Here is a 25,704-nt window from a genome sequence, read left to right as displayed (position 1 = left end):
TCTGAGGGCCCGAAGATCACGGGCATCCAGTATGGTTTTCCGGCCTTGACCCTTAACCACAGAGATTGTTCCAGATTCTCTGAATCTTTGGATGATATTATGCACTGTAGATGATGATGATGACTTCAAACTCTTTGCAATTTTTCTCTGAGAAACTCCTTTCTGATATTGCTTCACAATTTTTTCTCTGCAGCATTGGGGGAATTGGTGATCCTCTGCCCATCTTGACTTCTGAGAGACACTGCAACTCTAAAAGGCTCTTTTTATACCCCATCATGTTGCCAATTGACATAATGAGTTGCAAATTGGTCCTCCAGCTGTTCCTTATCTGTACATTTAACTTTTCCGGCCTCTTATTGCTACCTGTCCCAACTTTTTTGGAATGTGTAGCTCTCATGAAATCCAAAATGAACCAATATTTGGCATGACATTACAAAATGTCTCACTTTCAACATTCGATATGTTATCTATATTCTATTGTGAATTAAATATAAATTATTCCATTCCTTTTTTACTCACAATTTGTACAGTGTCCCAACTCTTTTGGAATCGGGTTTGTATTAGTACAGGCTTCATTCAAAATGACCTGAGGAAGTTAAAAGGTCTGTCGGTTTAATAACAGTTCTCTTACTGGTTAAAGTAGCTGCTTCATTAAATACTACCCGCAAAACACCAGTCTCAACATCAACAGTGAAGAGGCGATTCCAGGATGCTGGCCTTCTAGACAAAGTTCTTCCTCTGTCCAGTGTCCGTGTTCTTTTGCCCATTATAAACTTTTCTTTTCATCGGCCAGTCTGAGGCTTTTTCGTTGCAACTCTGCCTAGAAAACCGTTGACGTTGAGACGGGTGTTTTGCGGGTACTATTTAATGAAGCTGCCAGTCAAGGACCTGTGAGGCGTCTGTTTCTCAAACTAGACACTATAATGTATTTGTCCTCTTCCTCAGTTGTGAACTGGGGCCTCCTACTGCTCTTTCTATTCTGGTAAGAGCCAGTTTTGCTCTTCTGTGTGGGAGTAGTACACATCGTTGTATGAGATCTTCAGTTTCTTGGCAATTTCTCCCATGGAATAGCCTTCATTTCTCAGAACAAGAATAGGCTGATGAGTTTCAGATGAAAGTTCTTTGTTTCTGGACATTTTTAGCCTGTCATCGAACCCACAAACCCTGATACTGAAGATACTGAACTGGTCTACAGATGGCCAGTTTTATTGCTTCTTTAATTAGAACAAATCAACAGTTTTCAGCTGTGCTAACATAATTGTAAAAATGTTTTCTAATGATCAATTAGCCTTTTAAAATGATAAGCTTGGATTAGCAAACACAATGTGCCATTGGAACACAGGACTGATGGTTGCTGATATTGGGCCTCTACACCTATGTAGATATTCCATTGAAAAATTGCAGATTTCAGCTAACAGTCATTTCCAACATTAACAATCTCTACAATATATTTCTGATCAATTTGATTTCTAAGTGACCCCAAATGTTTGAATGGTAGTGTACAACTTTACTAATGAGCAAATGGTTACTTTTGCAGCCACTGCTTTAAACTGCTTTCCCTTGTGACAGCATGACAACATTTTAGCCCTAAAGTTAAGGTGAATAATAATTTAATCCCAGAGAACGTCAGGCTACATTCCCAGCATCTTAAATGCGTAAGAACACAGCCCTCCAAGTATGTTTATTCCCCAGGTAAACGAGTACAAATAAGAGGCTCCAAACAGAAACTCCCACGGTTCAACTGTTTGTGTTATAACATATCTAGCCTAAATCCTCCCATTACACCACCAGTCATGTGACAATAAGATGGATGCATCCTATCATGGTTGTAGTAGCCTGTGTGCAACCTGGGGGCAGAGATGTTGACACACAACATTAATGTGGATCCGGTTGTTGAAAAGTTTAACTGCATTATCTTTGTGACCCCCACCAACCTCAACTTGCCATAATATGACAAACTAGCTGTGTGCATCCATTATAATCAGATGTGGTATATTGTCAATTTACCACACCCCTTGTGCGTTATTGCAAATGCATCCTTAGTTTTCCACTGAAGTTAGAGTAAAAACAGGATGATTCAATGAGCTTCTATGAGCTCTGATCATTTAATTGGTAGAAATTGTTTGGAAATTGTTACCGATGGCTGGTAGAGGGTTTGTTTGTTCAGATAAGGAGACAAAGGCCCTCCTTCAAATTTCAAGCCAATGTCCATAATTCATGTCTGTTAATGGTCTGGGTTACTATCTGTCATGGTAATGTGAATGCAATGTTGAGTCCTCAACAGAGGTGCAATAGATCAACAAGTGAGCTGAGTCCTCATTTTAAGGCAAGGGTGATGGGAATACAGAGAGCTCTTTTTCTTTTTTTCATTTAGAAGAGTACTGAGATTGGTTATTTTAAAGAGAACTATATGTGAAAGCTGATTGGCTGATCGCTGTGGTATATCAGACCGTTTATATTGTTTACATTGCCATTGTAAATATTTTAGCAGTTTTTTTATGATTCCCTTTCAAGCATTGATGGTAGAAATATAATTTTAGTCACAGTATATTGATATCGTTGAGCTGAAACGATGAATCAATTACTTCTTTAATATTAGCTAGCCAGCAGTATGGTACTGAGCTTAGCTATGTAGATACTTGCAACAAACAGCAAGTTAGTTAACATGCTACTTTCTTTCAGAATCGTATATGGTAGATTCCTACTTCCCATTTAGTCACAACCTTGGGGTGGCAGGGTAAGTGGTCAAAAGCGTTGAGCCAGTAAAAATAAGGTGGCTGGTTATAATACCATTGGTGAAAAACCCTTGTGTCCCTGAGCAAGACGGTTAGCCGCAATTGTTCCTGCCTAGTAAAGTAACGGTACAAAAAAGTAAGGTATACTTATCGTATCTCACTTTGTTTAAAATGTTGGTCCATTGATGTAAATTGTTGCACATCATAGGTTAGCTCTGAGAATTATCTTTCAGGTAAAAAAATAGATTTTAGTGTGGTGGCTTTAAGTGGTTTTGCATGGCATTTTAAATTTGATTCCAAACTTTATACAGTACTTTACTGCAATCATGACTATGGCGGAAATAAATGTGTTGGCTTTGTTGCCAAATATTCCTTTTGGATTTCTATTATTTAGAAATGCTGCATAAAAGTTGGCCAAAAATGGGTGAATTAAAGGTCATAAGGAATAAGGGTGTCGTTTGACTGGTGGACTGTTTATGCAAAAATATTTTGCCCATTGTAATTTCCTTCTTTCATAACATAACTTTGTGAAGAGCTCACATTGTGCACAATGCCTGGGACTGATGCTCTGTTTGCCGCCCATTCTTCTATACATTCCCATTCACTTCCTCTTCAGGACTAAGGACTATGTTGTTCGCTTCTCTGGGTTTAACTGAGCTTTGTACCTTATGTCTCTATGAATGGAACATAATATAACAGACATTATCATTGACCTACCAAACATATGCTGTAAAGGTTTTGTTGCCTGATCTGTCTTAAATTAAAACATTGGGATTCTTATCTGAAAACTGTTATTGGCAATGTGTCCATTTTCTCAGAAGACAGGTCAGAGCCTGTCTGGTGTGAATTCTCACCGTCACTATGACAACAGCCAGGCAAATTTAGAGGAATCATTCATGTAGAATCAGTGGATGAAAAGGCGATGACCATTTCCAGGAGAGTAGTAAATAAGAACTGCCTTCAGGCTGCCGGGGAAGTGTCCCTCTTCATTGTCTGACATCGCACAGAGAACAAAGCAGCTCCACACTCAAATAGGCCTGCATGTCTAGCATCAGTCCCCGAAGGCAATCAGTAAAACAATCCCATTTCCGTTCTATATATAGCCTAGTCCAGCTCCTCGGATGATGTCTTATAGATGGTCCCGTTAAGCACATGTCTGCTTTTCCCATTGTTCCGGTGAGACTTGCCTTTCCTCCTCGACTTGCATGTGATGAACCCCATTCAAGTCAGGGGCAACCGTGAAAAAGCTACAACATGATAGCTTAAACCCATCTGGTATGACATTTTTTTGGTTTTAGGATTGCAACATCGTACGTCGTTCCGTAGGAGAATTTGAGGCCACACCAAAGGGACCTCTCATGCTGAGATTATATGAGTGATGTAGTTAGGCTATAATAACAGCTGGTAAAGCAATTCTGTCTGCACATCATTTCCAGTGTGGTTTAGGCAGGACCAGGACCTCTTACCTTTTTACAACCAGGTCTAGGACTGATGTTTTAAACATTCAGAGCATGTGTAGGCTGTATGTCTAAAGGCCTACATTGGTGTCTGTGTGAATTTCCAGTGCCACCTGTGAACCTCAGAGTGGTGGTCCCTGGGAATCTGCCATAGGTAGCAGTGGCTACAGCTCTGTAAAGGGTGTTTGCTTTGTGGTGCCTCTGAAACAAATGTGAGTATTGAGTGTCTGCTGCTCCATTAAAAAGCCAGACAGCCACAGAGGATCTTCAGGAGTTATTCTCTGTTAAAGAGGTGTTTTTAGGGACTGTGTTTGAAGGTCATAATACTCCAAATTAAATAGTTTTGGATTCATTGGTGGTCAGTGTGCTTATTGAACTGTGGGTTGGATCCATCTTGGTGCCTGGCCCTGTTGTATGTTGCATGCATGTAGGCGTATGTTCTCTTCTGACGTAATTCTTAAAGGTCACCATATTTTCCACCCTAAAGGTAATCGGCTTTTGATGTTGATTTTATCCCTTAGATCTCGTATGTGGCACACAAGGATTTCATTAACTCCTACGGATCAGATGTCACTGGAAGATCTAAGGACAGGGAATATAGCCAAGCCTATATCCTAACTCTTGCAGCTTCCTTTAAGCCCAGTCTGCCCTTTAGTGTAAATCCATCGGGGCAGTCAAGCTTAGAGCCAATGTTAGCATCTCGGAGTAGGAGTGTCTCTCCCCCCTAATCAGTTAGTGTTAGTGTGGGTCCACCTGGCTCAGAACTGGACCACATTAAAAAGGGATGTTTGGGATACAGTGACTGTAAACACATGCAGCCCATGTTTCATCCGAGCGCTGGTCCGGTTGTGAATGCCGGCCGTGTCCAGTGAGTGGATGGGATTAGTGAATGGAGGGAAGTAATGTTCATTAGACAAAATGTGATTGTCTCTGTGAGAATAGTCCGTTATTGCAATTGCATCGTCATAAAGATAGTGAGGCTAAATCAATCCAACTACCATCTGCATGAGCAAGCAGTGACTCAAGTCCATAACCGACAGGACCCTACAGCTTCTATCCCGAAGTCCCAAGACTGTTAAACAAGACTGCCAAATCATTAGCCAATGGCTGCTGGACAATCCACATAAATCCCTGTTTTAGCTCATAAGTATTGATCATGCAGAAACACAAAATATGCTCTACTCACACACATACACACATACACAAAAACACACCCACACCTGCAGATATGCGCAATGTACGTATTGTTAAGTAACACACAGACTCACGCTTCACATTTAGTACATTCCTGCCACGGTGTATTATCTATATGCTGCTACTAATACCTATGCCTTGAATTACCTTATGGACCCTGCAGATTGACTAGGGGAACCACAGCATTGGTTTTTCCTAAAGGGCTCTTTGTTAATGCTAACGAGACAACTTTAGTGTTTAGATTGTCACACCAGTATGCATGACACTGCAATTTTTATAAATAGCCTACTGCCCCAGCACCTTATTTCCTAATTTCATGTACGTTCATACCACTTTCTCAATCAAATTGTCATAAGGTAGCATAGTATTATGGAAAAACTGCCTACCTATCTACATGGTTACATGGGCCAAAAATGTGACAATTGTCGTTAATGAGTGATGACTGAAACCAAGTGTTATTTCAACAAGGAGTTTACACTGTGTGGGCGCAAAAGTTCTAAGTCAGGAGTCTGTTACTTTGGCCTTTACAATGTCAGGAAGGCATTCCTCATTTCCTTTCAGTTAACCCAAGGCCTGTTTATCGTTCCTATGGAGATGAGCAGCAAGCTCCCACACGGCAACAGCAGACCTGGAGGTTGGAGAAGGGAGTGTTATCCTTCTGACGGGCAGGCGTCCTCCATAATGGTTTCCCACTGGCAACTACTCTACTCTGAATCAAGCAACACAAAATGGGACAGGAGGCCAGTCTTATTACTGTTGTACTGTAGTCTTGCTGCTTTGTTTTTTGTGAGGAAGTCAGCTGTGTGAATGGCTTACTGGCAAATTGTAATGCATCTTAAAGTTACCCTTTCTGTTTACAGGTTGAACACAAGTAATACACCAGAAACATTGGCCTAGATGAAGTGTTTTCTGTGAACAGTGAGCATGTAGACATGGACATAGAATCGTCTGAAAATGTGTGACTCGGCACAAAGTGCTGCAATGCATCAGAATGACTGTAGTCCTTTGTGATGAATCCCCTGACTGAAGCTCTAATCCATCTCTATTGTAATAACATTAGTAGTGGTCTTCCTGTCTTGTAAAAGGGGGATTGAAATGTCACAGGTTAACAATTGGTCTAAATTGCAGAGGACATACCATGACCCTGAGTGGATTGTACCGGAAAGGGATGAACATTCCCTCTCTTTTCTTTTTATCTCTATCATTCTTTTGGAATATGGGATTTGTCATCAAAGCACAAATCTTGGCAAATATTGTGTTAAAGGTTCACTGAGTTCACTGGTGTTCTCCCATGTGCCACTACCTACATTTCAAAATAAGAGTTTGACCGTATAATAAGGATATTTAGTGGATGCAGGCTTTGTTTGTCTAAGTGTAATTTATCTAGGCCAGCTAAATCATTTTCAGATGGCTGTCTTACTCCTCTGGGCAGGTTAATGAAGTGATGTCCCTAACGTAATTTCTGCGTCATATGTTTTCTCATGTCTTGTTACATGTCACAAGCTGTTTTGTTAGTCTGAACGTGACTTGAAATATGTGCATGGGAGGTGGAGATAGTTTTGCCTCCCGAGTGGCATCTTATTCCATTTACTTTTTTTGACAAAAGTTTATTTAAGATTCCATTTCAGATACATTCCCCTGGGAACTCTGGGATGTTTTTCATGCTTATGATTACCATGATGCTGGACATTGATTTAGGCCATTAGGTCACAATTCCTTGCCTATTTTTACCACATCAGTGAGTAAATTGTCTTTTTACCTCTGAGATGATATGCAATTTATTTTACCTACTTTTTGGTTAAGGGTTGTTTTTTTATTTGTTACCAAGGTAATCATACCTGCTATTTTTCAGAGTTGCCACTTTGAGTTTCCCCTGACAACCAGCTATTCACAGTTAGTTACATTTACCGACATTACCATGGAGCAAATTGAAACAAGGAGTGCACATCAAATTGTCATAATCCATTGGGTAATTTGTCAATTATTACCTTGGAAAACAAGATTTGCTCATTTTATAGCTTGCCTATTGTTCCTGTCCCAACATCAAAGATATCAGCCTGGGACACGGCAGCATGCAAAATTAACTGCCAAATGCTTCAGTATACAGGCCATCCATATTACCAGAGTGTATACATTATATTTCTATGCTGGAATCATGGCTGATATGGACAGTCAACTGTAGAGGTATTGGCAACCCTTCATTAAATTGCTAGAAGTAAATGCAAAAAACAACAACACAAAGAACACAATAATAATTTGTTTCAATGCACTGATTTCTCAAGCACAAAACATTTTATTAAGTAGTATGATTGTTTTTCTGCAAAATATACAGTTTAAACGTATTGGCACCCCTCAAGTGTATTTCAAATAAAAGCAAACAAAGTGGCGTCTGTTATGAAATTCTTTACTTTTTAGTTAGTCTGTCCGCAGGAACTGTATAGATGCCTTTCACTGGCTTCTGTTTCCCTGGGCTATAAATATGAGGTCCCCCAAATGGAAAATCCCTTTGTCATCCATCACGATGGGTAAAAGGGGAGACACATGTAATGGATATAAAAAATACGTAAACATTTGGAAATACCACTAAGGACAGTGGGAATTGTACAAGTAATCATGCGTTTTGTATGAAAAGTTTATAATCATGTCATGTTGTAAACTCTGGTTTAGGCAGGTTGGTCATAGGGAATTAGCCAGGTAGAGGGAACTACGTAATCTTATGACCATCATGAAATAGCGCTGTGTTTGGCACAAAGAAACAAGACACAGCATGCAGACAAGCCTTATTGTGGGTATTTGTAAATATACTATGGACTGTTGGATAATTTGGGTTGCAGTTACAATGATAACCTGTGGGGCAGTTCTTAGTAACCAATTCTTGGAACTATGCAACTGTCATCTTTCAATCGAGGACAGATGTCTATCTGTGAAGAACTAGGATACAACCCTAGTAATTGCTCCCATAAATCACTCTGGATAATAATATATGCTAAATTACAAATATCTATATTTTTCAACAAATAATACCTGTTAATACCCAAATATTGATCAGTCTTATTATACCTGTCAGGTGGTGCAGCTGTGTAAGGTGCTCTTTTGTAGCACTAAGCTGACTATCATGACTGTGCCTCTAACTGACGTGTGTCTGGAAAGCCCCATGGGCGACACAACGCGTTGCACAGGATCGTGCAGGGAAGAGGAGACAACATCTGCAGGGATTTTCTTATCTGTCCTAGCAACTGTGGCTCCGGTTTCTTTCAAGCTAACTGAGATTGTCAGGTGAGTGAGCGTGCCCTCATATGCGTTGACTCAAGTGACTTGGACGAGTTCCGTCGGAAACAGGAGAATGGCTTGGTATGGATGCCTAGGAAGAAAGCTTTCAACTATCTTGAATCTGTTGGGAGTCATTGCATGGGACCGGGCCGTCAATACATTTGGATGTGAAGAATATGGGGAAGGGTAAAAGAGCTCATTATGCTGTTTTGTATTGATTCACCAAAGGAACTGTCTTGGGCATCATCCCTCCCTCCATCTTTCATCCTGCCGCCCCATCCGCCCAGAGTGCCAGTGCACAGAGTGTCATCTGAGTGCCTGGCTGGGATTTTATGTGTCTCTGAAGACCTAAGCCTGTTGATGGAAAACAATGTCTTTTTTTCTCCGCAGCTCCAGGCCACAGGCCCCGACCTCATTGAGGACTTGCATACTGGTTTCTTCACATGCAAAAAGGCAACCTTATTTGGCAGGGCATCCGTTCCCCACCTCAGTGGTGAACAATGTGCTGGTTCTATAAGTAGAGTGCCAAATTCAGCACAGTGTTTTTAGCTATTAAGGAGTGTAGACTAAAGGAAAACCATTGATGAGGTGTTGACAAAACCAGAGTTGCTGATAGTTTGGCCTCCAATTTGGGACTGCATTATACTCTGCATCAGGTGCTAAATAAACCACCACCAGAGTAACACTGTGGATAGTTACACAAGTTATACCTAAAGTAAACACAACAAACAGAATGTAACTCACCAAAACCCTTTTACCTAAATGATTTTACCAGTGCAGGCTTATGGCCTTATGCTTCAGATTCTAAAAAGTCTTTAAACATATCCAAACTGAATTAATGTGAAAAGTGAGCGAGAAGGCCCAAGTTCAGCCGCGTAGCATCAATTACACAAGGAATGTGAGGAATCTGACAGATTGTTTTCCTACATAACAAGATAGCAGACCATGTCCGATCTGTTTAAATATTAGAGCATTCTTTCCACAGCGGTCCCTCTAGAGATGACCTGTCGGATTGTGAACGCTGTGGGAAAAATCCCGATGGAGTGTCAGGCGAAGAGTGTATGAAATGGAGGATGCGTTGTCATCCCTGCTTAAAGTTTCTTTATGCTTGCTCACCCATTCACCCGCTATGCCTGTTCTGATCTGTGAGTAAAATGGCTGTGCTTTTGCAGGGGCAGAGTGAGAGGATCCCAAGAATCGGACCATGTTCAAGGCAGTGCTGAAGAAGAGCAGAGACGGAGGGAAGGGGAGCAAGAAGGAGTCAGGTATGTGGCTATCTGACTGGCTGCAGTGACCGCCGCAGGGTCACTTTGACCTTTGACCAACCACCTCTTGCTCTTTGGCTCGTTCATTTCAAACACAAACCTGCCTCAACCTGTCTACTTCATTTTCAATGTTTAATGACAATTTAAATGATTTGTTTTCAAAGAGTCATTATATCTTTTTGTGGGTATCAAACAGAGGTGTTTATCATGTTAGGCGTACATAGCACTGAGTTTGATTTTACAACAGAAATATGCAGTCAGAGTTGAGAAGAAAGCACACAAATACTGCAAATTCTTTCTTTCTCACAAACATTTCTGTAATCGGAGTCAACATTAGGAGTGGGCAAGTACAGTAGTTTGAACATATATGGTCATAAGCAGTTGTCACTGTCATGGACCATATTTCTTTGGTGAGTAATTTGCTTGGTGCCCCCCCCCCCCCCCACATACACACACACAAACAGTTATTGTCAGTAAGTTCCCCAACAGCATGTAAATGGTTGTTATGCTGCTTTGGGGACAGGCCTTGTGTAATAAATTATTTTGGAACAGCTCCTATTCCTCAGGAAGGCCTTTTTACTATTTGACACTACGGTTATTGTCAGTGTGAAATTCCTATCAGGATCCAATTGTTCCTCTCCTTACCTGTTGGATTTTTCATTACCACTCGTCACTCAGCATTGCCAATCCATTTCTGGCCAACCTCTACAAAACATACTGGGATCTATCTTTTTGTAAAGACACAGATGACTAATAGGATGGTGTCAAGTCTTGACTTGCCTGCTATCCGAGCAGTAAGTAACATAATACCTATTGTATAGTTGTACAGGTATAGTTACAAATCTTGTGATGTATATCCTGCCATGTGCACGGGCTGTCATACAGTTTAGTAAATTTGCTCTTTTTTATGGACGTTATTTTAAACAGGCTGCAACTCGCCCCGTTAATATAAAAGTAGACACTGGGAAAACCAGTGTACTAGTTTTGGCTTGCCTAGACACTGGCTACCAAGTTTCATTTCCAGGTTATACCTCTCGCCAACACACCCTATCCTATGTGTCCCAAATGGTACCTTATTCCCTATGTTTGAACTTAAATCAAAGGTAGTGCTTTGTTTAGGAATTGGTGCCATTTGCACCGCTGCCTTAATCTTTGCTAGTGGGACGACCCCCGGATGACAGTTCAGGTCTGTATGAGGAATGTAACTGCTGGACCTTAACCTGAACACATGTCTGCTGACTGGGGATCACTGAACAACAGTCAGTCACAGAGCCGTAAAGGAGCTTCCTCCCTGAGGTCACTAGAAATCTATCCATGTTTACTATTTTCACTAGCAATGTTGTAGGTCTGTTTATAGTTTTCAGTGGAGCTGTTGAAACCTAACTTGTTATGAATCAATCTCTGATTACAAGTCCCGTGTTGTGTGTCTGCGAACACATACAGGACTGCCAGCCGCAGATGAGCAGTAGAGTGTTAATAGCGGGAATCGGCTACTACATCAACCTTTTTTTCCCCCCATCTCTCTGCCCAGTTGGACGCTATCCATCAAGCAAGAGCTCCCCCTTTCCCATGCTGGGACAATAAAACCCAGCCACTTCTCTTTGTTATTCAGGGAGGGCAGATGAGTTGCCCCAGACTTTGATTAGGCGGTCATTAGTGTGGTCATCCGGTCATAGTGCAGTCCTTAGAGCTTGGTCACTCACAACAGCGGTCAGGACCTACGGCATTTGTTAGATGTAAAAACAACTAATTGTCCTTTAGACCTATTTACATCAGCCTAATTTGAAGTGACTGTCCAATTAATTCCAATTCCAAATGTTTCAATATGTACAGGAAGAATAGGCTCTGTTGGCCCTTTATGTTTTGAACTAGACAAATGTTTTATGGTGGGTTAGGCTATGTAATTAATTGGAATGAAATATTAGCGGCAAAATAAACATTTATTCATGACCATAAAGACCTTTTCGGATGGCATTCAAAAGTGGCATAGAAATTGCCACTGACCAGGTGTTATTTAATTTCCCCTCAAGAGATATGTTTGTCAAGTCAGCGCTCATCTCGGGGGGGGGCTAGAATGAGGTTAGTAACATGGGAGTCCTTCTGGAGATGGCCATACTATTCAGATCGGGTAGACTGCAGAATATCCAATGATCTCCTGGCCTCGATTCTAACATATTGTACATAAAATATTAAACAGACCTTCTGTTCTGGTGTGAATTAAGATTTCATAACATAACCAAATGATATTGGACAGAGAAATACTGCTTACATTTACCGTCTGGTCTGCTACAGTGCAATTACATTTCCTTAATTAGCAAAAATGTGATCATATCCTCATAGCACATTAAAATCTGACTAATGCATGAAGATTAAGTTTTATATTGGAATGGGGCCTTTCTTGGGATATTGCTGGGGGTATTGCTTGCTGCTGTGTTTTGAATTGTGTTGAGCATTCCCCCATAAGGCAATGACCTCAGAAATGGAGCTGCAATCAATATTGGCAACAACAGATTTGTGTAAGGGATCATTGCCTAAACATGTTTAGTACAGTTGATTTAATTCCTTTGTCTGTTGACTCATGAAATCTATTTGTATCTGTTGTTGATGAATGGAGGCACTTATGGCACAGTCACAGCACCCATCAGAAAACCCTATTGGAGAATTTGAAAGACAAGCTGAACAATCAAGGCTTCCCGCCTTCCCTGTAAGGAGCATGACAGTAATAAGTGCTTTACAAAAGCATATCGAATGTCCACATAGGGGTATGTCATGGAAATTAGTGGGAGGAGGAACCTAGATAATTGTATAATTGCATGATAGCTCAGTTCCATCTAACATACTGGCGGTGGCTGTGAGTCAGGGAAACTTGTCCCTGTGCCAGACACGGACCGCAGTCATTAGGCTGCCTCTAGGAGCCCCACATTGCCACGGCCCAGTAACACACCATTCGCTAATTCAGCCCTTCTCTACTCCTACTCCACCTCCTCCAAATCTGATGTGTGGAATTGGCCTTTTTAATCCCTTCTAAGTACGCTTTTTTTATGGTCCGGCATTCCGGAAGTGGGATGCTGGTAAGCGATGGCCTCAGCTTTGATGTGAAAACTTTCTTGAAAAGGTCACATTGCCCACAGGCCTCACTGACGTTAATGGATTTGAGGCTCAAGGCACCAGGAGCTCAGTGGATTATATAGTTGTAAAATTACATTTGGATTAATGGGTGTTCTCTTTGAGGATACGCTGGTTTTATGGAGTTCCTCCTATTAACCTCTTAATGGTCAGGAGGTGGAGTCAGTGGCATGCACAGCAGCAACCATGAGGCTGCAAGATGTCTTTTTGCTCATGTTTTTGAATTTCAATTTGAAGGACTTACTTTCATGGTTTCTTTGCATCCGAATGGTATTGGGAAGTTCATGTATCATCATGTAATAATTGAGTGTGTAGAAAAAAAAACTTTTTGACATGCTTTAAATTGCAATTTTGCCACTGAATATATCATAAATGGCTTGTGGGTGTCATAGAAAGAAATAGAAGACAAATACGTGTTGCTGCGAGCCCTACCTTTAAGTTATGTTATTTTGCTGACAGTTATGAATTATTTGAAGTCTGGAGACATTTTGTTAGATTAAAATAGAAAGCTCTCTGTTTATCAATCATAGATTACATACGTAACCACGGTTCCATGAACCAAGTTTCACTGCATCAGTAGCACTTTCTCTTGAGGGGTTTAATGTCGATCGACATGTATTGGTCCACAGTAGGGCACTGGTACACGGACCTGGTTTTGAAAAATGTCTGCAGAATCTAGAGCTCCCCTAGGCCATGACAAGATGTGTTTATAGAGAACTCCTAAAGAAGCGCTTAGCAAGTTGGTATGGCCAGCATGGGAGATATTTCACTTGTTTATATCACATTGAAACATGCCTTTGACATTTCACTGTAGTTCCTATTGCCAACTCAATTTGTCCTTGAGGTGTTTTCAGAGTGAGAGGATCTCCAGTGTTTCCCCTCTTATTGCAATCAGAGTGGCACTCCAGCACAGCTAAATTGTGATGCGCTGCCACAGAATATTTCCATGAAAACTTGGTTTTACCAAGCTGCGTGCCGTTTACCATCGTATAAACATCAGAGCCAAGCAACAGCATCCTGGATCCAACATTCGGAGTATCAAGCTAGCCAGTGAAATTGTGTGGAACTGTCAGTAAGTGCCTGTCACATAGATATAATGCAGGTAGCCATCCTCTTAGAGACAACCAAAGGTAAGAAGTTAGCTAGCTAGCTAACTGTCCCAACTCGATAGCTACAATTGTGTCATGCAGACCTTATTAGAGATTCAGTAAGAACAATATGACTTCTGCAGCAGGGATTTTGGCCCACTCCTCCATACAGACCTTCTCCAGATCCTTCAGGTTTCGGGGCTGTCGCTGGGCAATACAGACGTTCAGCTCCCTCCAAAGATTTTCTATTGGGTTCAAGTCTGGAGACTGGCTAGGCCACTCCAGGACCTTGAGGTGCTTCTTACGGAGCCACTCCTTAGTTGCCCTGGATGTGTGTTTCGGGTCGTTGTAATGCTGGAAGACCCAGCCATGACCCATCTTCAATGCTCTTACTGAGGGAAGGAGGTTGTTGGCCAAGATTCTTTCTTTCTTTTATTTTGGATAGCCCCTTGAGATGTACCATCGCGATACATGGCCCCATCCATCCTCCCCTCAATACGGTGCAGTCGTCCTGTCCCCTTTGCAGAAAAGCATCCCCAAAGAATTATGTTTCCACCTCCATGCTTCACGGTTGGGATGGTGTTCTTGGGGTTGTATCATCCTTCTTCTTCCTCCAAACTCGGCGAGTGGAGTTTAGACCAAAAAGCTCTATTTTTGTCTCATCAGACCACATGACCTTCTCCCATTCCTCCTCTGGATCATCCAGATGGTCATTGGCAAACTTCAGACGGGCCAGGGGACCTTGCGTGCGCTGCAGGATTTTAATCTATGACGGCGTAATGTGTTACTAATGGTTTTCTTTGAGACCGTGGTCCCAGCTCTCTTCAGGTCATTGACCAGGTCCTGCCGTGTAGTTCTGGGCTGATCCCTCACCTTCCCCATGATCATTGATGCCCCACGAGGTGAAATCTTGCATGGAGCCCCAGACCGAGGGAGATTGACTATCATCTTGAACTCCTTCCATTTTCTAATAATTGCGGCAACAGTTGTTGCCTTCTCACCAAGCTGCTTGCCTTTTGTCCTGTAGCCCATCCCAGCCTTGTGCAGGTCTACAATTTTATCCCTGATGTCCTTACACAGCTCTCTGGTCTTGGCCATTGTGGAGAGTTTGGAATCTGTTTGATTGAGTGTGTGGACAGGTGTCTTTTATACAGTTAACGAGTTCAAACAGGTGCAGTTAATACAGGTAATGAGTGGAGAACAGGAGGGCTTCTTAAAGAAAAACAAACAGGTCTGTGAGAGCTGGAATTCTTACTGGTTGGTAGGTGATCAAATACTTATGTCATGCAATAAAATGCAAATTAATTATTTAAAAATCATACAATGTGATTTTCTGGATTTTTGTTTTAGATTCCATCTCTCACAGACCTATGAAAAAAATTACTGACCTCTACCTCTACTTGTAAATAGGAAAACCTGCACAATCGGCAGTGTATCAAATACTTGTTCTCCCCACTGTATGTATTCTATAACTACGTGGGGAAAATATAAACAAAACGGAATCATAATTAAAATGTTATTTTTCACAAGGTAAAAAATATTATCGAGAAAGCATATTATGCAGAAAGTATTGTTAATTTGCTGCTAATCATTAACTTTGGAAAGGGATTGTGTTATAAATCTAACATCACTAGATTTTCCTCCCCCCAACTGTAATATACAAGTATACATGCTTTTGGCCTTACTGAGGATGTATTGTGTCACAGTGAATGTATTGTACGAAGTACACAGGAGAGCTTGTAGATTAAAAAATATAATGGGAAATCATGGGACACTGTCTGCTATATCCAGCAAAACTATATTTTCTACTCTTTAATCCCCAATCCAACACACTAATATACTGTACATGGAATACATATTGGGTTTATGGAATATGTATTGGTTTTATTATGAGTCTGTGAGGTGAACTGTTTGAGAGAATGGTTAATTATGGGGCAGGACTTACGTTGGTATTAGGGAATGATGTTAAGACAATGTTGTGAGATAATGTTAAGAAAAGAAAGTTGACAAGTAAGAGAAGATGGTGTACAGGGAAGAAGTTTTTGACCATTTATCATCTTTGTGGCATTTAACGCATCCAGCCTTTTGTGGAGATTGATGTCATGCAACCCCCACACCGCTGTAGGGGAAACACTGATCTCTCTAGGACAACCATAAATTATCGCCAAGGGGATTGTTTTGCATCTAAAGATACGTAGTCAGACATAAATGGCCATGTCCTAACTCTGATGCGTTGAAGATGTTATGCTCTTTCTGAGTTGGGATTTGGGAGATTGAGCAAATCTGATCTGGGGGCCCTATCTCGTACCTCTGGCAGACTGGAAACACATAAAGAGAGTCTGATGTTTCAGTGCACTGTCTTTGCCTTTAGGGAGCCCTATATACCCTTTCAGCGTTTCACTGCTCACAGCGGGTCCTCCAGTTCTCTTCTGCTGATGTCTCACTTCCCAGCTTAGAGACCACTTAGGCTACTTTCTTGAGTAAAGTTTTAAGATACCTTCTTACTGTGCTGTCTGGGGAGTACTACTCCCACATTTCAGCAGTTCCCTCTCGCTCAGTGCAGTGATCAGAGCCCAGGGAGGCTTACTGTAAAAGCTTGGGCAGTGTGGGCTGGACTCCCTCCTGCAACTCTCAGCCCCAGCTACATCTCTGTCTTCTGAAGGACACAGCCAGCTGCCGGACAGAGCTGTCTGTTGTGGCTCACGGTTTATCACGCTAGCATGCATTGCCTTGTACTCTCTGGGGCGGCTAGGCTAAACTGCCTCAGCTGCTCATCTACACCAACTCCCCCGTCAGTCACCAGTTGGCAGGAGCCCTCTGAGTGGAAAGAGACCAGGCCACCCGGTCGGTCAGAGGAATCAGTCAGTTTACAGTAGGCTAAAGAAACAGCCTTTAGGTCCCTGCACCAGTATGACCACCATGAGAATCAGAGACAGGCTCAGTGGAACAGGAACATTTCGTTCCACTGTTATCTGACTGTTTCTCACTAAATAATGTAGTCTACAGATTGGAGAACGAGCTAGCCCCAAAATTATTTTGTGATATACCTGTAACCCTTTTTGTCCTGAGCACTACATGGTAAAACATTGCAATGTGAGGCTAAATATGTTGGTTGAGCAAGCAGATAAAATGAGTGAGTGGCTTGACCCTTGAATTGGGGTTGTACTTCAAACAAAATACTTGGAAGAGCAGCTCTGAGTTCTGATGATTATCTTTCTGTAATCACTTGAACATGTGTGCCAATGTTTTACTTTGGCACACATGTTCTACTGCATTTATTGGAATAAAAAAATAGTTTGTATTAATATTAATATTTTTTTAATGTCTATGGACTTAAAGACATTCATTTTCCTAGACATCTTAAGACATACCTCGAGATGTCTCAAGACATCTTTGTCTTTTAAGACATTTTAAGGCAAGTTGATGGCTGGGTATGATATTGTGCTGAATGGGTTTTGATTAAGAAATCTCAGATGTGAACAGCTGTTAAATTATTTTTTACTATAATTGAATTAATGTACTATGTGTATGATTCCTTGTGTACCATACCATACTGTATTATTATAACAAAATAATTGTATATATATATACAGTGGGGAGAACAAGTATTTGATACACTGCCGATTTTGCAGGTTTACCTACTTACAAAGCATGTAGAGGTCTGTAATTTTTATCATAGGTACACTTCAACTGTGAGAGACGGAATCTAAAATTAGATTCCCTAACCCTAACCCAAGCTGCTTGCCTATTGTCCTGTAGCCCATCACAGCCTTGTGCAGGTCTACAATTTTATCCCTGATGTCCTTACACAGCTCTCTGGTCTTGGCCATTGTGGAGAGGTTGGAGTCTGTTTGATTGAGTGTGTAGACAGGTGTCTTTTATACAGGTAACGAGTTCAAACACGTGCAGTTAATGCAGGTAATGAGTGGAGAACAGGAGGGCTTCTTAAAGAAAAACTAACAGGTCTGTGAGAGCCGGAATTCTTACTGGTTGGTAGGTGATCAAATACGTATGTCATGCAATAAAATGCTAATTAATTATTTAAAAATCATACAATGGGATTTTCTGAAATTTGGTTTCAGATTCCGTCACTCACAGTTGAAGAGTACCTATGATAAAAATTACAGACCTCTACAAGCTTTGTAAGTGGGAAAACCTGCAAAATCGGCAGTGTATCAAATACATGTTCTCCCCACTGTAATTTGGGACATATATAGATCCCCAAGTCATTGCAATGCACTTCATTGATGTCCCTTTAATTTAATGGGATCCGGGGTGGCATCCAACCAGAGATTTTAGCAACATGGCCACCGACCTTTCCTTCAAAGAACTCCCACAGCACGGGGTGGTTTTGGTCTTCAGGGCAAAATCCACTTCATATAAACCAAATCTAATCAAGGCTTATGGAGACCACTAAAGCAAAAAGTAAACAACTGAGACAAGAATGTACTGCTTTATTACTCTTGTTTCTCAGAATTGTAATTTTCTTAATCATGCTCTGATTTAACAAGAGCTATGTTTAATTAGGATTTGGATCTTCAGAAGACGGCTTTTCTTATGCTAGTTGGCTCTCAGGAAATCAAATAACATTTAGATTTTGTCAAACTAATGATTGCACTATGTATGCACGCCTGTGTGTGTGTGCGTGACCGTGCATGTGTGTGTGCCCATTACTGGGGGTGATGGTGGTGGTAAGATGTAGGCCTGCATGTTGTTGTCTCAGCTGTGACGGTGGCTGGAACAGACTGTCAAGACCGACCTTCTGTGTGTTTGAGACACGGGTGAGGGATTGTCTGTGGAAGTTCAGACAGAAGAAAACACATGGCTGTTACTCGGGCATACAGTATTGTAATGACAGTTATAACAATGGTTGTGTGCTTTTGTCATATGGGACCGTAGATCTCAACATTCACAATATTCCATGATATCACATAGATTCACAATTACGATTTAAACAGTGACATGGAAAAAAAGTAATATTCCAGATGTAATTTGGTATGAACATTTCACTTGATCAGACATTGCAGAGATTCCGGCAGCTCTCCAAATGGAAAACCATTCTTGATAAACAGCAACAACAGCAGTTATTTCAGGAATAGTTTATGGACATTGTTGCCGACTAAGTAGATTTGTTCACAACAAACTGTCACAATAGTACAATCTTGTCGGAATTGTGAATCCAGTTTTAAAGACATTCTTTAAGCCGTTGAAAGGCTAGCTGTCACATTGTGTACAGAATTGTTAAAAGGACAGTTTTCCTTTAAAAACAAAACAAAAATGATTTGGCCAAATATGATCTTATTGGCCCAATGACATTGTCACTGTCTAGAGACCTCCAATCAAATTTGTGTATGTACCTTCAAATGTGTTTCCTTTCGCCCAGATGATCAGACTGAGCATTGCCTGTGCTAAAAAAGGCTCTTTGAGTTGAAAAGCGTTATCTTCATGAAATCACAGTGTTGTTTACAACAATACAATGATTGTGTAAGATCAAACATAATGAATAACACTGTTGTGTTAGCCAAATGAATTTATTCCTGTTGAACCGTCATTTCCTATGGTTTTCCAGTAAGGGAATACAGACGTGGAACAGAAGCCTCCATCTGTAGTAATCGCTTGGCTGTATGATATTGTTCTGCTTCCCAAATGGCTCTCTATTGTCTATATAGCTCATTAATTTTCACCAGAGCTCATAAACCTCTCCTCAAATGTGATCCACTATATAGAGAATAGGGTGCCATTGAGGGAGCCATTTGAGACACATACGTCTGTGAAGAAGACAGAACATTTGGTAAAATATTAAACAGACAGGCGCGGGAGTTTAGCTAAATGGCCCAGAAGGCTCTGTTTTTTTTCCTGGACTCTTCCCTCACTAGTAGCCTGTCCTTCCCTTGTTTGTCAACTGTCTCAGCTTACAGGGTCAGCAGGAAGCCATTTCTCCCAATCTTATTTGCTTTAACGAGGGACCTGATGCTAATATTATGCGTCTCAAGCCTCCTGTGTCGAGGTTTGCTGCTGCTAGTGCTGGTCCAGTATCACTGGGGAGCAGTTAGGCCAGAGAGCAGATGTACCTTAAGCAATTTTTTGAAGATTAAGGAAACTAACAGACACAATTCATAGCAGCCCAGAGGCTGTATTAGACACTAGACCCTCCACATATAAACCAGTCTTTCCCACACCGCCCTTTCACAGACTGTCTGGCCACAGGTGCCATTCTAAGAATATTTGTTAAGCTGGCTGGCCCTCTCAAAACAGCTGCATTGGTCAGTCTAGCTCACCTCTCCTCGCTGTCCACCACCTCCACCACAAGCATCTCCAGGCAGGAAATTGTCCTCTCTGTGTCCTTGGAGGTGGGGGAAGGAGGATGTCGTGGCTATCACCATCTTACCTATTCCCAGGTTCAAAGAGAACTCTTGTCACCTAGATGCAGTAGGAAGCAATGAGAGATTCTAATGCCTTTTACACCGGAGCTCGAGCCCTGAGGTCATTGTTCTGTTGAGGTAAGGAATGTTGTAAACAAGCCAGAGAGCAGGTAGGTAAACCTTGCTGCTTCTATAATATCCTGAGTCATAACTCAGTCTGAGGTCTTTTTCTGGAAGACAGACAGTAACATATTCAGGCAGCCACAGCAGGAAGTCTAGACCACAGATGGTACACGTGAAAAAAGCAGGAGGACACACACACACACATCCACACACACAAATATTTTCCGTTGCCACAATCAACTGGCTTTGATATTTTCAAACCATAATAGCCTAGCACTTCACCCATAATAACAGACCCCTTTGTAATCCTCTCTCAGTTTCCCTTGTGAACAATGTGTTCCACTTAGCTTAGATTAAAAGGCATCTTGACAAAACACAAGGGGGTGTGGTATATTGTCAATATATAATACAACTAAGAGCTGTTCATAGGCACAACACATTGCAGACAGCAGTTACCTATGGTATATTGACAATATACCACAAATCCTGAAATGCCTCATTACCATTATAAACCATTTACCAAAGCAATTAGAACAGTAAAAAGTTATCTGAAGTATAACCTGTTAAACCAGGCCCAGCTTGTCAATAGGCCTGGGGAATACCTATAGAATCTTTGTTGTAAAGAGGTGTTTTTTTTCAGTAACCTCTCGAAACACGTTAACTCAGTCAAATGAATTGCTTTGATTCAATAACATTTCACATCGCCAAAGACATGGTACCAATTAACACGGTTACCAAAGAGGGTTTTAAAAATCTGTTTGCTTGACAAGCGGTATGTAATGCCATCATGCAACTATTTTTCTCAAGTAGCCATCCCAGAGCTGTACGAGAAATGCAAGGCACAAGTTGAAAAAGAGCGGTCACAAGTTGAATATTATACCGCAACAACAGACTTGAGGTCCAGCCGGACAACGGAGCCCTACATAAGTCTGACCATACACTTTATTAATGAGGACTTCCACCTGAAAAGCCACTGTTTGCAAACTGCATTTTCCCCAGAGGGTCATACAAGTGAGAACATCGCAACAGGGATGAGAGAAGCTTTAGCTGATTGGGGCCTAGATGAGAGTCGTCTAGTCTGTATTACAACAGACAATGCAGCGAACATGGTGAAGGCTGCACCTAAACAAGTGGACCAGAATGCAGTGCTTTGGCCACAGACTGCATCTTGCAGTTGGTAAGTTATGCCCTATTGCGCATTCTATTTTACTAATGTTGCTATTGCTATACTATTACTGTTACATATTATTACCTAGCAACCTGTTCTGAAATACAACAATTTTCATACATTTCATACATTTTAATTGTAGTGGATGGGGCTAGTGAAGAATTAAGGATAAAGACTGTCAGGTTGATAGCCAAAGCTCTTTCTGAAGACATCCTCTTATTTATTGCAATATATATCGCAGAAAAACAAAAACATTGCAATGTCAGTTATTTCCAATATCGTGCAACCCTACTTGTCAGTACTTGGCCCAAAACCCAATTTATTTATTGCTTTGTTATTGGTGTTTGTCTGAATGGTCATGCCCAGACATCGGAGGTGTGATTTTACATGCTGGAAGGTAGGAATGCAAAAGAGTCACAAAGGCTTCCATTGAAGCTAGCTGCAGACCTAAACCAGTATCAAAGCACTGCCTAGCCAACAGGCAACGATTAGCAGGGTGTAGCTCAAACCACATGCCCAACACACACATATATACGCAAACACGTGCACACTCACACACCCTTCATTTAAAAACCAAACTTCAAAAACCAAACTTCAAGTGCGTCCACATGAGGCCCACCCTGTCTCTTCATGTCTCCTGAAAAGTAAAATACGTCCGCTACATTAATTCATTGAACCCACTTTGGCAGTAACATTGTTTTGTATTTGTAGAAGCCTCTCAAACAACAAACATGAAATATCTCCCTCACATCATATGATGTGGAACTCTGAGGCCAGAGGCTTTGAAGCTAATATAATTTTACTAATCTCTTTCAGCACAGTTGGGCTAGAATTCCTTCCCAATATGCAACATTAATGTGGTCATGCAATCATCCAGGCATTAAGGACACATAATGCAATAGTATTGATTTACAGTAGAATGCAATTGGCCTTTAAATCGCATCATGGGATGCATTGTTCGCTTTGGATTCCTGCACATTGTGTAAAGGTCATCAGATTTAATTTATGGCATTATTTTCTCACTATGCTATAATGTCACCAAGGCATATCAAGACACGAGAGCTATGATACTGTTTACTTTAACTCCCATTACCTAGACCTGATTCCTGCTGTGGCCGTGTCTGCTCTTTGCTGCGTGACAATTTGCATGGGGTCCGATATTTCACCCTGCTTCCTGAACAGGAAACTGTGCACCAACTAGGATCCCAGCAGCCCTTCTAACTGCTTGAGGCACCGACTGGTGAAACACACTTAATTTCCCCTTCCTGCTCCCCAATGCTTTGCACTGCTGTCCACGACCTTGGATGGGCTAGTGGAGTGAAGGATAGAAAACACAATACATCAGGATTGGCTGGGAACCCAGTGATGTCATATTGAAATACAACAGAACAGCAAACAGACTGCAAAGTGTTATCTTGGTTTTTCCCTGGCTTTTAGTGCTGATGACGACTCCTGGTACTTCAAACGGGGGGAAGGACAGTCATATCAGCTAGCAACACCGGGTGTTTTGGAAGGCTTTTGAAGGTCGATAGTGACTGTTATGGCAGTTCATTGGCTTGAGAGGTCAGTGGGCCACAGGCTTTTCTCATTACACTGTGACCTGACTGGGTAGACAGGCGCATTCCTTTTGTCTGATTTCCTTCAGGTTTTCTATATCTGACATGGCTCCAAACTACCAAGGGCAGCGTGTGCACCTATTTAGCTGTTTCTCTCACTTGTCTGACAAGTTTAGATTTAGCACGAGGGATGATGTAGTGGGCAGTACATTAGCTTCTGACGGAATGGTAGTAAATATGTTTTACAGCCCTGCTGTTCAGAGTCTGTATCAGTCTATCTGCGACATTAGACTTGGCAGTGTTTTACGGCTGAATCCTTCATCCAGATCTCTATCCCAAGAGACGTGTCCCCTTCAAGTCAGATAGGGAGCTGGTGCCTCTGTTTAAAGCGTGTGGGCATCCGTGGAGTCCCCTCTATCTGCTCTGGGCTGCTCTGTAGCCCGACTGAATGGGCAAGAGCTGGTCTTTGTGATTTGAGTCGGCAGATGATTGTGCCGGTTGGTCCCCGGCTCTGGAGGGTTCAACACAGGTTGAACTTGTGACCTCAGCCCCCTTTTGTGCCCAGCCTCAAAGGTAAGAGGAGCATAATAGTTTCTGCAATGAGTGCCACCCGGCTCCCTCTTCACTTCCTTCTTCCTCATCCTTAAAATTGTCTCCACTGCATTTCTTCTAGGGGAGCTGCAGCTACTCTGGGACATTCCTGCTTCTCTTGCTACGGTGAGGGCCACCAGAGATCAACTGGAGTCTGTAGTAGGAGCACAGCGTTTAGGAAGGAGGAGGACCTGTTGAAAAGCAATCCAATGTCACTGGGCCCTGTCTGCTTAAGCTCTGGAAGCTTCCGGAGAACTAAAGTATCATTACTATATCATTGTCATCAGTGAGATGATTGTCATCCATCCATTTATTTGATTATTAATACATTAAGTAGAAATCCCCTTTGGCGAACAAAAGGCATCAGCATATGTTCGTAACTCACAAAGGTTCCACATTAGGGCAGGTTTTCAGGGCAACACAAAGCATTCAGATTTCCCGGCTCTTGTTGTTTGCTCATTGGATTAGGTTGTGGAGAAGGGGATGGATAGTCTGGCTTTGTACTACTGGAACACAACCATTTAAATCCATTGAAAGGGGTCTGAGCTGCGACTGCCAATTGTCTAGTGGTCAGTGATATTCTCATGACCTCACCTGCCCCACAAGGACTGCCTAATGACCTGCGTCAATGGCTATCACAATCTGTTGTTAACCTTTGCTCTCTATGGCCATATCCACACTTTGCCTGCTTGATGAACACATTCATTCAGACCCCAGAGCTGGTTTGTGATAACGGTGGAGGAAGCAGAAAAATGCCAAATTTGAACTTTCAGAAGAGTTTAAAAAGTCCAAGGTTGATGAGGACCACAGGACAGAGAGCATAGGAGGACCTCTGCATCCAGGCCCCCTTTCTCTGATCTCTCCTCAGGGGGTTGTGTTGTACGCTGAACCTGGGTAACCCATATAACCCTCAAAGGCTGTTCACAGTCACCACATGATTGATCACTGTAAGAAAAACCCTTTAGGGTCGTCCGTCAAACTGTCTCCACACTGTGGGCTGCGCACTGAGATACATAGAGAACACGTCACCACATTGTGGACTGTTGTAACGCTGGGTTTGGAAGGGTCTCCCTGGGGTTTCCTCTCATCTGTGTACTAGAAACTAGATTGGTTAGCGTGGTGCTTTGGTTACTGGAGAGATTTCAAGGAGATATGCAGCAGAAGCAAGCAAACGACTTTACTGTCACCATGGCCAGATGAGGATTTGCTGTGTGAATGAGGATAAATGGGAGGTGAGAGGGGTTTTCCCCCCAAAGCGTGGGAGCGTAACTGTGAGCCCCGCTTTTCCAGACCCAGGGACTTGAAGAGGCCTGTGGAGAGCTATTCAGCTTGGTAATCGCACTCACAATGCTTCCAGTATGATTATGAATAACCTCCTGTCCCTCAACTCAAACAGGGCCTGTCATCAGTAAATATGCAAAAAAAATATGTATATCAAAACCTAAAAAACTTGGATCAGGCATACACCAGACTACTTGGATCTGACAACACTGAGCCTCTTTGTAGATCAATGAAGTAGTTTTAATGCCAGGATTTAAATTTAAAGGACCTTTCTTCAATGCACTATATATTTTTTTAACTTTAGAATCACATTATTTTCATTTGCTTTGGTAACGTGTGTTTTCCTGCAAGTAATTATTTGGCATCCATGCCAGAAAAATAAACCCATCGAAAGTATATATTTTGGATGCATTGTATGTTACACACAATACATTACATTATTTGGAATTCAAATATTTGTAAATGTTTGTATTATAGATTTTACTAAT

The 25,704-nt window shown here is 41.7% G+C and overlaps 1 protein-coding gene across 6 annotated transcripts in view; it reads left to right on the top strand.

Annotated features, from left to right (window-relative positions):
* Positions 1–25,704, top strand: part of tanc1b (tetratricopeptide repeat, ankyrin repeat and coiled-coil containing 1b) — a 142,156-nt gene that overhangs the window by 5,849 nt on the left and 110,603 nt on the right. For all 6 annotated transcript variants that reach the window (XM_029125838.2, XM_020054922.3, XM_010890827.4 and 3 more), the window contains exon 2: positions 9,829–9,921. In XM_029125838.2, coding sequence (XP_028981671.2) covers positions 9,861–9,921 — 61 coding nt within the window. In that variant the 5' untranslated portion in view covers positions 9,829–9,860. The remainder of the gene's footprint in view (positions 1–9,828; positions 9,922–25,704) is intronic.

Source organism: Esox lucius, chromosome 16 (assembly GCF_011004845.1).
Source record: "Esox lucius isolate fEsoLuc1 chromosome 16, fEsoLuc1.pri, whole genome shotgun sequence".
NCBI lineage: Eukaryota > Metazoa > Chordata > Actinopteri > Esociformes > Esocidae > Esox > Esox lucius.
The sequence above is the reverse complement of the archived record's forward strand: the minus strand, read 5'-3'. Positions and strand labels throughout refer to the sequence as shown.